The sequence below is a fragment of the Oncorhynchus kisutch genome, linkage group LG10 (genome assembly GCF_002021735.2).
Source record: "Oncorhynchus kisutch isolate 150728-3 linkage group LG10, Okis_V2, whole genome shotgun sequence".
Taxonomy (NCBI): Eukaryota; Metazoa; Chordata; class Actinopteri; order Salmoniformes; family Salmonidae; genus Oncorhynchus; species Oncorhynchus kisutch.
The window spans coordinates 8,125,708-8,138,542 of NC_034183.2; the positions used below are offsets into that span (position 1 = coordinate 8,125,708).

At 41.0% G+C, this 12,835-nt stretch overlaps 1 protein-coding gene across 2 annotated transcripts in view; it reads left to right on the top strand.

Annotated features, from left to right (window-relative positions):
- Positions 1–9,126, top strand: part of LOC109898258 (neuroplastin-like) — a 49,374-nt gene extending 40,248 nt beyond the window's left edge. Inside the window, exons 5-8 of one of the 2 annotated variants that reach the window (XM_031833004.1) lie at positions 1–102; positions 4,044–4,065; positions 4,413–4,495; positions 5,107–9,126. The exon at positions 1–102 is cut by the window's left edge and continues 172 nt beyond it. In XM_031833004.1, coding sequence (XP_031688864.1) covers positions 1–102; positions 4,044–4,065; positions 4,413–4,473 — 185 coding nt within the window. In that variant the 3' untranslated portion in view covers positions 4,474–4,495; positions 5,107–9,126. The remainder of the gene's footprint in view (positions 103–4,043; positions 4,066–4,412; positions 4,496–5,106) is intronic. The other variant, XM_031833005.1, reaches the window with a different exon arrangement.
- The last annotated feature ends 3,709 nt before the right edge of the window (positions 9,127–12,835 follow it).

Genomic DNA, 12,835 nt, shown 5'->3' on the forward strand with positions numbered 1-12,835 from the left:
CCTGGCTTTGGCCTCTGCTGGGCGTCCTGGCCGAGGTCGTTATCCTGGTCATCATCATCGTGGTCTATGAGAAACGCAAGAAGCCAGACGACATACAAGACGGTGAGTCAGAAGTCTGAAACCATATCAGCCATGGTGGCCATTTTGGTTTGCTGGTTTGTGGTTCGTTCTACTCATTTCAATGTTTTTATTGTTGTTTGTGGTCAAATATAGTTTGCAGATAGCCATTTCAAATGATTAATTATTTTCCAAGAGGAGAAAAACAATAATCAACATTATTCAATACTACAGATTACTTCCACGAATAAGCTAATACTCAATTCTTAAATCATAGTTCTCTCTGTATATGGAGGCATCCTTGCCAACCAGCTGATGACCTAGCAACCAGTGATGTAGTCGAGGGTTAACTCAAGTACTCTGTGTACCCTCCTATTTACCCACGGTGTTCAGGGTTTACCCTCCTGTTAACCCACAGTGTTCAGGGTTTACCCTCCTATTTACCCACGGTGTTCAGGGTTTACCCTCCTATTTACCCACGGTGTTCAGGGTTTACCCTCCTGTTAACCCACAGTGTTCAGGGTTTACCCTCCTATTTACCCACGGTGTTCAGGGTTTACCCTCCTATTTACCCACGGTGTTCAGGGTTTACCCTCCTGTTAACCCACAGTGTTCAGGGTTTACCCTCCTATTTACCCACGGTGTTCAGGGTTTACCCTCCTGTTAACCCACAGTGTTCAGGGTTTACCCTCCTATTTACCCATGGTGTTCAGGGTTTACCCTCCTGTTAACCCACAGTGTTCAGGGTTTACCCTCCTGTTAACTCACAATGTTCAGGGTTTACCGTCCTGTTAACCCACGGTGTTCAGGGTTTACCCTCCTGTTAACCCACGGTGTTCAGGGTTTACCCTCCTGTTAACTCACAGTATTCAGGGTTCACCGTCCTGTTAACCCACGGTGTTCAGGGTTTACCCTCCTGTTAACCCACGGTGTTCAGGGTTTACCCTCCTGTTAACTCACAGTATTCAGGGTTCACCGTCCTGTTAACCCACGGTATTCAGGGTTTACCGTCCTGTTAACCCACGGTGTTCAGGGTTTACCCTCCTATTTACCCACGGTGTTCAGGGTTTACCCTCCTGTTAACCCACAGTGTTCAGGGTTTACCCTCCTATTTACCCACGGTGTTCAGGGTTTACCCTCCTATCTACCCACGGTGTTAAGGGTTTACCCTCCTGTTAACCCACAGTGTTCAGGGTTTACCCTCCTATTTACCCACGGTGTTCAGGGTTTACCCTCCTGTTAACCCACAGTGTTCAGGGTTTACCCTCCTATTTACCCACGGTGTTCAGGGTTTACCGTCCTGTTAACCCACAGTGTTCAGGGTTTACCCCCCTGTTAACCCACGGTGTTCAGGGTTTACCCTCCTGTTAACCCACAGTGTTCAGGGTTTACCCTCCTATTTACCCATGGTGTTCCGGGTTTACCCTCCTGTTAACCCACCGTGTTCAGGGTTTACCCTCCTGTTAACTCACAATGTTCAGGGTTTACCCTCCTGTTAACCCACGGTGTTCAGGGTTTACCCTCCTGTTAACTCACAGTATTCAGGGTTCACCGTCCTGTTAACCCACGGTATTCAGGGTTTACCGTCCTGTTAACCCACGGTGTTCAGGGTTTACCCGCCTGTTAACCCACAGTGTTCAGGGTTTACCCTCCTATTTACCCACGGTGTTCAGGGTTTACCCTCCTGTTAATCTACGGTGTTCAGGGTCTACCTTCCTGTTAACCCACGGTGTTCAGGGTCTACCTTCCTGTTAACCCATGGTGTTCAGGGTTTACCCTCCTATCCCTCCTATTTACCCACGGTGTTCAGGGTCTACCTTCCTGTTAACCCATGGTGTTCAGGGTCTACCTTCCTGTTAACCCACGGTGTTCAGGGTTTACCCACCAAATTGTTACCACTACATCCTCGCTAACAACGTCCCAGCTGACCTAATCAAATTACCCATGAATATTCAATCTGTAAGATTGTCCTGACAAGGTGTGTCCTACAGCAACAGTGTTGTGTGTGTGTGTGTGTGAGTGTCTGTGTGTGTGTCTGTGTGTGTGTGTGTGTGTGTGTGTGTCCGCCTGTTGGGTGAAGCTACTCAGACTGAATTATTGAGTACAGGTGTAGCCAGTTAGTGTCAGGTAACGACAGAGCAGATGTCTGCTGACCTGTAAAATCTGACTTCAAAGTATTTTTCTGTCTAGACAGACTGCAATTTCTGATCCATTCTGATCAACTGGCTTGTTCCTGTGTCAGGAAAATAAATACCACATGAATCAGATCATATACTGTACCTGGCCATTACGACAGATCAAAATTGTTTCTGCCTTTGGCCTTTTGTTGGGCAAAAGACACACACACACACACACACACACACACACACACACACACACACACACACACACACACACAACAACCCTTAGTTAATAAATGTTGGCAGGGTATTACTGTGTAATATTTTTCCCCCTCTTTCCCGAATTGCATAACACAACCTATGTTTGGTAAGTGACAGACTGCATGTCTCTTGAGATTCAATCAGCATCTAAGCTTATGTCCAAACCATCCAAGCTAGCCTGATCAGTTTGTGCTGTGTACAGTAGCTTACTACTGTGGTTGTTGTCATGCCAAACAACGACCATAGGAGTTGGCAAGACAGCACAAACAGATCTGACCCCAGGCTACATCCACACAACATTCTGTACATTCATCTATCCCCAGTGGGCAAGATTTGGCACGTGATGTCAAACGGACATCATTTTCTGGTTTTAAAACAGATGTTCTGGTTGAGAGGATGTCATATTACCAGTTTACAATCAAACCGTGACTGTAAAGATGTTGTTTTTTTTCTTCACGACGGCACCAAGACGTCATCGAGACGTCATATTTTGGTTGTTATCTGTTCGTATAACCAGTTTTGCTAGCTGGGTTTTCTATAGAACCTTAAATTAGAATGTCTCTTACTTTACTGCTTAGGCTACTTCTCTATGGACGTTCACAGTCAGACAGCTTGTATTAAACAACAACAAAATAGTATATCGTGCCAAGGTCACCTTCAAGGTCATCAGTTTTCAATGATTGTATTCCCTATTTTATGCTAGTAGCATAATATGCTTTTGTAAGGAGTCCATTAATATAATATATGCCATTAAGCAGACACTTTTTATCAAAAGTAGCTTACAGTCCTGCATACATTTTTAGTATGGGTGGCCTCAGCGGGAATCGAACCCACAACCCTGGCGTTGCAAACACCATCCTCTATCAACTGAGCCACACAGGACTAAAATGGTTTATTTTGTGTTGGTCAATTTCAATGCAGTGAGTGAATAGCCCTTTTGGTGTGCAGCTTGTCTGTCTTTGCATGTATGTTTTTTAACGAAATGGAATTTAAACTTCTGCTTGAAATTCATAATCACTTTCTCATCTCATGTGGGTTTTGTGGCTCTTTTTGACTGCATTTGGTGTGATAGTGACTGTGAGTGTCCTTCCCTGTTAAGTTTAAAGATGGCTTCCATTCAGCATAGGGCCAATACACTATTGAACTTCTTCACCTGCGATTCCATCCCATCAGCATGGTTTTGAGCTCAAGTTTAGTTCATTCACTTATGGAATTTATGGAACTTAATTAAATCAATTTATGGAACTAGTGGAACTTAATTGTATCAATTTATGGAACTAGTGGAACTTAAATTGTATCAATTTATGGAACTAGTGGAACTAAGTTAAATTCCAAAATCATGGAATTGTGTAACACACAAAACTGTCTATGAACATCATTTAACCAAGCCTCCAACCAGACAATGTGTTACAGTCATTCATATTACCACTGTAACACGTTGCTTCTTTAAGGAATACTGTACTTTCTACCCAAACAATTCCCCACCAGCATGCTCCATTTTCTTCCTGTCATTTTTTCAGAAGATATTTTCAGCTGATAATCTAAAACAAAGTTGTTGTTGTTTTTTTTGTCTTCATTTCTTCATATTTTCCCTTTGTGCGTCAGATGACGAACCAGCTGGACCCATGTAAGTGCATCCATGTTACAATCATTTCTTGATTTAGAGGTCTATGTTTTTGCTCCAGTGTTTTTGTGCTGTTTCTGTTTCTGTCAACTGCTGTACACTAGAGTTGGGCTCAATTATATTTTGTAAAACTGAAATTGATCTTCCAATTCAAAATGTTCCTAATTGACAGGAACCCTGGGGTACATTGCCTTTAAGTCATGCATACAGTATATTGTACAAATCTTTTTTTACTGCTAAGTAGATGTAAAGTTTTTGACCAATGATCAGCGATCAGGTGTATTATTAGTGTGTTAGCTTTGTTTTGATGGTAACCCAGTCTAACTCAGCCTGTGTGTATCCTATTACAGGAAAACTAACTCCACCAACAACCACAAAGACAAGAACCTTCGTCAGAGGAACACAAACTGAGCAGATTGATGTCTCATTATTAGTGAGTATTTATCCTCTCTGAAGTCAATGCCAGAGTTGTCTGGTCAAAACACAGAGAAAAGAAATGAGCTGGCAGCCATTTTGTTTTCCCAAATTCACGTTGTTGTCATTTACTTCATGTAGCAGCAACCTGTCAATCACCACAGATAGTCAATCACATGTTGTGCAGGAAATCAATATTGCTAAAAAGTTTATCCTACTTTATCAATAACTTGTCATCGTATATCTTCCTGTCAATGCTACAGACATACAGACACATAGCGTGACATGTAATCTGCAAGTGGTGTGTAACAGCCAGGGTTGGGGTCAAAACCATTTAAATAAATCCAGGAAGTAAACTAAATTAAAATAAATCCAGGAAGTAAACTACATTTAAATAAATCCAGGAAGTAAACTAAATTTAAATAAATCCAGGAAGTAAACTAAATTAAAATAAATCCAGGAAGTAAACTAAATTTAAATAAATCCAGGAAGTATACTAAATTTAAATAAATCCAGGAAGTATACTAAATTGACTGAATGGAAATGGAATTCGTCCCCAACCCTGGTGCCAGTACAAACAAAGCACAATAGAACACACTAATAACTTCCTTCCACTTTTTTTCCCCACAGATAATAACATATTATACATGTATTGACCATATGAAGGTAACCAGGAGAGGGATCCATAGCAATGTGTTAATGAGGAGGAGGAGGAAGAGGAGGAGCTACTGTAAATGTCTGTATTGTATGATGAGGCATGCCTTCTGATTTGATTATCTGTTTATCGTGTGATGGGGGTGAAGAAGGTGATCAATGAATGTGATCCCCATAACATTATGAATGGTTTACGAAGTGTCTATGAAGCATTATAACCATTGTGGCTGCATGCAGTTATTGATTGTTGCTGTTTATTTATTTATTATTTATTCTTATCAGATTCTTGTCATTTTCAATATTTTTTTAAACTAATTCTGAAGTAATGCATGCAAGGTATTCTAACCTTCTGTTTGGTGTTGACATGACATGACTTTTTCCTCTCCGTCTCAAAGGGCACCCTAGTCCATATACAGTGCACCACTTTTTGACCTGGGGCCTGGGTCTCAAATCCAAAATGGCACCCTAGTCCCTATATAGTGATCTACTCTTGACCAGGGCTCACAGGGTAGTGCACTATATAGGACAGGGGTATTCTGACCCTACTGTATAGGGCAGGGGTATTCTGACCCTACTGTATAGGACAGGGGTATTCTGACTCTACTGTAGGGCAGGGGTATTCTGACCGTACTGTATAGGGCAGGGGTATTCTGACCCTACTGTATAGGACAGGGGTATTCTGACCCTACTGTAGTGCAGGGGTATTCTGACCCTACTGTATAGGGCAGGGGTATTCTGACCCTACTGTATAGGACAGGGGTATTCTGACCCTACTGTATAGGGCAGGGGTATTCTGACCCTACTGTATAGGACAGGGGTATTCTGACCCTACTGTAGGGCAGGGGTATTCTGACCCTACTGTATAGGACAGGGGTATTCTGACCCTAATGTATAGGGCAGGGGTATTCTGACCCTACTGTATAGGACAGGGGTATTCTGACCCTATGAGGTCCGGAGCACTGCTGGTTTTCTGTTCTACATGATAATGATTTACACCCACCTGATGTCCCAGGTCTAAATCAGTCCATGATTACAGGGGAATAATGGGATCCTTTTTTTGATGAATTTGAGGGATAGACTTTTAGAGTAAAAGGTGCTATCTAGAACCTAAAAGGGATCTTCGGCTGTCCCCATAGGAGAACCCTTTGAAGAACCCTTTTTGGTTCGAGGTAGAACCCTTTTGGTTCATGGATCCTGAAAGAGTTCTACCTGGCACTAAAAAGTGTTCTAACCTGGAACCAAAAAGAGTTCTACTATGGGGGACAGCCGAAGAACCTTTTGGAACCCTTTTTTCTAAGAGTATATAAGGAATAGGTTCCCATAGGGAGGAATAGGTTCCCAGAGGGAGGAATAGGTTCCCATAGGTAGGAATAGGGTGCCCTTTGAGATGCTGGCCTGGTTTTGTTGACTTTGAGATGCTGGCCTGGTTTTGTTGACTTTGAGATGCTGGCCTGGTTTTGTTGACTTTGAGAGTGGCTTCATGTTGATAGATAATCATAATTTATTTGTGTTGACTATGAGAATCTAAAGACTTTGCAATGTAAAAGAAAAATCGCCAGAGATCGTAATCTGGTATGACAGTAAATCTGTACATCATTCTGCTGCATAATATTTTATAAGTTGGTAACTTGTTTAACATTTCATCAGATTAGATTTGGTTTACATTTTAATGAGGGCTTTACAATGTCCCCCCGTCTTTTGACTTTGATTGATAATTCCTATATTTGACATGTTCTGTATGCATATCTTTATGAAATCACCTTCATATATAATGATATATGAAGGATATTCATTCATAAGATGCACTTAAGTGTTGAAAAATAATGGGAATTTAAAAAAAAATCTGTATGAATTTCATTCAGTAGCTAAGCAACTGAACTCCACCCAATCCTAACCCTATTGCTAGAGTATGTGTATTGTGTATAGCATGGCTATTATCCTATGCAATAATAATAATCAATATTGATATTTATATATACAAGTCCCTCTTAGCAGCTTTAGATTTTACTGAGTAAGACATCTTTATTAGAGTAAGGGTAATCACCTTTAGAGCATTTATAGATACCGTACTGCTCAGCTGTATGCTGATCGATAATCACCTTTAGAGCATTTATAGATACCGTACTGCTCAGCTGTATGCTGTATCAGTTGATCTCTATATATATCTCTATATATGACAATGATATACATCTATACAGTGGCCTTCAGAATGTATTCATAACCATTTACCCATTCCATATTTTGTTGTGTTACAGCCTGAATTCAAAATGGATGAAATATATTTGTTTTTCTCACCCATCTACACAGAAAACCACATCATGACAAAGGGAAAACATGTTTCTAGAAATGTAGCACATTTATTGAACATTAAATACAGAAATATATCATTTAAATAAGTATTCAGTCCCCTAAATCAATACATGTTAGAATCACCTTTTAACAGTGATTACAGTTGAGTCTTAAGAGTCTTTCTGGGTAAGTCTCTTAAGAGCTTTGCACATCTGGATTGTACAATATTTGAACAATGTTCTTTTTAAAATGATTCAAGCTCTGTCAAGTTGGTTGTTTATAATTGCTAGACAGCCATTTCAAGTCTTGCCATAGATTTTCAAGCAGATTTAAGTCAAAACAGTTACTAGGCCACTCAGTACCAACTCCAGTGTATATTTGGCCTTGTGTTTTAGGTTATTGTCCTGCTGAAAAGTGCATTTGTCTCCCAGTGTCTGTTTGAAAGTTTTCCTTTAAGGATTTTCCCTGTGGTTAGCTCTACTCCATTTATTTTTATTTATTAAAAAAACTCCCTAGTCCTTAACAAGCATACCCATAACTTGATGCAGCCACCACCATGCTTGAAAATATGAAGAGTGATACTCAGTGATGTGTTGTGTTGGATTTGCCTCAAACATAAGACTTTGTATTCAGGACAAAAAGTGAATTGCTTTGCCACATTTTTTGCAGTTTTATTTTAGTGCCTTATTGCAAACAGGAAGCATGTTTTGCAATGTTTGTATTCTGTACAGGCTTCCTTCTTTTCACTCTGTCAATTAGTTTAGTGTTGTGGAGTAACTACAATGTTGTTGATCCATCCTCAGTTTTCTCCTATCACAGCCATTAAACTCTGTAACTGTTTTAAAGTCACCATTGACCTCATGGTGAAATCCCTGAGCGGTTTCCTTCCTCTCCACCAACTGAGTTAGGAAGGACGCCTGTATCTTTGTAGTGACTGGGTGTATAGATACACCATCCAAAGTGTAATCAATAACTTCACCATGATCAACGTCTACTTATTTTTTTAATTTTTTTTTACAATTTACCAATAGGTGTACTTATTTGTGAGGCATTGGAAAACCTCCCTGGTCTTTGTGGTTTAAATTGTTTTTGAAATTCACTGCTCGATTGAGTGACCATGCAGATAATTGTATGTGTTGGGTACAGAGATGATGTAGTCATTCATAAATCAAGTTAAACACAATTATTGCACACAGGGTGAGTCCATGCAACCTATTATGTGACTTGTTAAGCAAATGTTTACTCCAGAACTTATTTAGGCTTGCCTTAACAAAGGGGTTGAATACTTATTGACTCAAGACATTTCAGCTTTTCATTTGTAAACATTTTCTAAAAACATCATTCCACTTTTACATTATGGGGAATTGTGTGTAGGCTAGTGATGAAAGAAATATCTACATTTTTTATAAATGTTTAATTCAGACTGTAACACAACAAATTGCAGAGAAAGTCAAGGCGTGTGGATACTTTCTGAAGGCACTGTGTATGGGGAGCTAGCGGAGGAAGCAGTGTAAAAACAGGGCCTATTTTATCTATGTACGGATTGACACTTGTAAAGCTATCCCAAATCAATCCCAAAGTCTATCCCAAGGTCAAGATCAATCTCAAGATTAATCCCAAGATCAAGATCAAGATCAACCCCAGGATCAATCCCATGATCAAGATCAATTCCAAGTAATTTTTAGGAATAAAAACCTTTAAAATGAATGGCTTGTTTCAGTTGATGACCTGTGTTCCATTTGAACTGGCAATACAACTTTACCTTGGTATTACAGTTTACACCTATGTTCAAAGAATCAGTCACACACACACACACTCATGCACACCCACACACACACACACTCATGCACACCCACACACACACACACACTCATGCACACCCACACACACACACACTCATGCACACCCACACACACACACACTCCTATGTGCTTGTGTATTTGTATACGTACAAACATGCCTTCACAACCAGCAGACAGGCATATATACTGAGTATACCAAACATTAAGAACACCTTCCTAATATTGAGTTGGACACCCCCTTTTGTCCTCAGAACAGTCTCAATTCGTCGGAGCATGGACTCTACAAGGTGTTGAAAGCGTTCCACAGGGATGCTGGCCCATGTTGACTCCAATGTTTCCCACAGTTGTGTCAAGTTGGTTGGATGTCCTTTGGGTTGTGGACCATTCTTAATACACACGGGGATCTGTTGAGCATGATAAACCAGCAGCATTGCAGTTCATGACACACTCAAACCGGTGTGCCTGGTACCTACTACTATACCCTGTTCAAAGGCACTTCAATCTTTTGTCTTGCCTATTCACCCTCCGAATGGCACACATACACAATGCATGTCCGTCTCCTCCCCTTCATCTAAACTGATTGAAGTGGATTTAACAAGTGACATCTATAAGGGACCTAAACTTTTACCTGGTTTCATCTAGCTCTGACTCTATTGATAGCTACGTTAATGAGGAAAAAATGTAGTTGCTATGCCTGTGATATGTGGTTGTCCCACCTAACTATCTTAAGATGAATGCACTAAATCACACTCGATAAGAGCGTCTGCTAAATTACTAAAATGTCAAATATGTCATCTTTCAACATCCAGCTGTCTCCTTGTCGTGGCTTGATGTTGAAAACAGCACAACCTAGTGGTTATATGAGGTGCCAACGATACTGTGAGCATAGTAAGCTACTGTGTGATGTATGAAAATAGGCTACTGGTAAATCAGGCTATGAAGATCTTAACCACCTTCCACTGGGTTCCTAAGTTAAGTTGCTAAGTAAGGATGAAGTTAATTAGTCACATGTATTTATAAAGCCTTTTTTATATATCAGCAGGTATCACTAAGTGCTATAGAGAAAAAAGAACAAACAACGCTCAATGTAGATGACATTTGTGGAAAATGTTACATGAGTCATAGAGACTGTTGTGTAGCACTTAAACAACAGCAAGGAAAGCTGTTCTTCATGTTTTACTTTTCAGTATCATCTTGAATAGTGTTGAACTTGTTACTTCTGTGTATTGTTCATGACTCGCCCGGGAACAGTCAGTGGATTATGTCTCAACGGTCTACGCTCTGTCTCTTCTCCTTCATCTGCAATGATCTGAAGCCACAGGGTAGGTGAAAGCAACATGGATACCTAGTCAGCTATCTGTCTGCTACCAGTTCAGTTCTTTTTCACCTCAGTGGCAGAACATAGATAATAGAGATGAGGACAGATAGGAGAGATGAGGACAGATAGGAGAGATAAGGACAGATAGGAGAGATGAGGACAGATAGGAGAGATGAGGACAGATAATAGAGATGAGGACAGATAATAGAGATGAGGACAGATAGGAGAGATGAGGACAGATAATAGAGATGAGGACAGATAATAGAGAAGAGGACAGATAATAGAGATGAGGACAGATATTAGAGATGAGGACAGATAGTATAGATGAGGACAGATAGGAGAGATGAGGACAGATAGGAGAGATGAGGACAGATAGGAGAGATACGGACATATAAGAGAGATGAGGACAGATGATAGGAGGGATGAGGACAGATAATAGGAGAGATGAGGACAGATAGGAGGGATGAGGACAGATAGGAGAGATGAGGACAGATGATAGAGATGAGGACAGATGATAGAGATGAGGACAGATAGGAGAGATAAGGACAGATAGGAGAGATGAGGACAGATAGGAGAGATACGGACAGATAGGAGAGATACGGACAGATAATAGAGATGAGGACAGATAATAGAGATGAGGACAGATAGGAGAGATGAGGACAGATAGGAGAGATGAGGACAGATAATAGAGAAGAGGACAGATAATAGAGATGAGGACAGATATTAGAGATGAGGACAGATAGTATAGATGAGGACAGATAATAGAGATGAGGACAGATAGGAGAGATGAGAACAGATAGGAGAGATACGGACATATAAGAGAGATGAGGACAGATGATAGGAGGGATGAGGACAGATGATAGGAGAGATGAGGACAGATAGGAGAGATGAGGACAGATGATAGAGATGAGGACAGATAGGAGAGATAAGGACAGATAGGAGAGATACGGACAGATAGGAGAGATGAGGACAGATAATAGAGATGAGGACAGATAATAGAGATGAGGACAGATAGGAGAGATGAGGACAGATAATAGAGAAGAGGACAGATAATAGAGATGAGGACAGATATTAGAGATGAGGACAGATAGTATAGATGAGGACAGATAATAGAGATGAGGACAGATAGGAGAGATGAGGACAGATAGGAGAGATGAGGACAGATAGGAGAGATACGGACATATAAGAGAGATGAGGACAGATGATAGGAGGGATGAGGACAGATGATAGGAGACATGAGGACAGATAGGAGGGATGAGGACAGATGATAGAGATGAGGACAGATAGGAGAGATGAGGACAGATAGGAGAGATAAGGACAGGTAGGAGAGATTTTTTATTTATTTTACCAGGCAAGTCAGTTAAGAACAAATTCTTATTTTCAATGACGGCCTAGGAACAGTGGGTTAACTGCCTGTTCAAGGGCAGAACGACAGATTTTGTACCTTGTCAGCTCGGGGATTTGAACTTGCAACCTTTCGGTTACTAGTCCAATGCTCTAACCACTAGGCTACACTGCCGCCCCAGTGAGGACAGATAATAGAGATGAGGACATATAGGAGAGATGAGGACAGATAGGAGAAATGAGGACAGATAATAGAGGTGAGGACAGATATTAGAGATGAGGACAGATGATAGAGATGAGGACAGATAGGAGAGATGATGACAGATAATAGAGATGAGGACAGATAGGAGAGATGAGGACAGATGATAGGAGAGATGAGGACAGATAGGAGAGATGAGGACAGATAATAGAGATGAGGACAGATAGGAGAGATGAGGACAGATGGGAGGAGAGATGAGGACAGATAATAGAGATGAGGACAGATGGGAGGAGAGATGAGGACAGATAATAGAGGTGAGGACAGATAATAGAGATGAGGACAGATGATAGGAGAGATGAGGACAGATAGGAGAGATGAGGACAGATAATAGAGATGAGGACAGATAGGAGAGATGAGGACAGATGATAGGCGAGATGAGGACAGATAGGAGAGATGAGGACAGATAATAGACATGAGGACAGATAGGAGAGATGAGGACAGATGATAGGAGAGATGAGGACAGATAATAGAGATGAGGAAAGATAGGAGAGATGAGGACAGATGGTAGGAGATATGAGTACAGATAGGAGAGATGATGACAGATGGTAGGAGAGATGAGGACAGAGGGGAGAGGTGAGGACAGATAATAGAGGTGAAGACAGATAGGAGAGATGAGGACAGATAGGAGAGATGAGGACAGATAGGAGGGATGAGGACAGATAGCAGAGATGAGGACAGATGGTAGGAGAGATG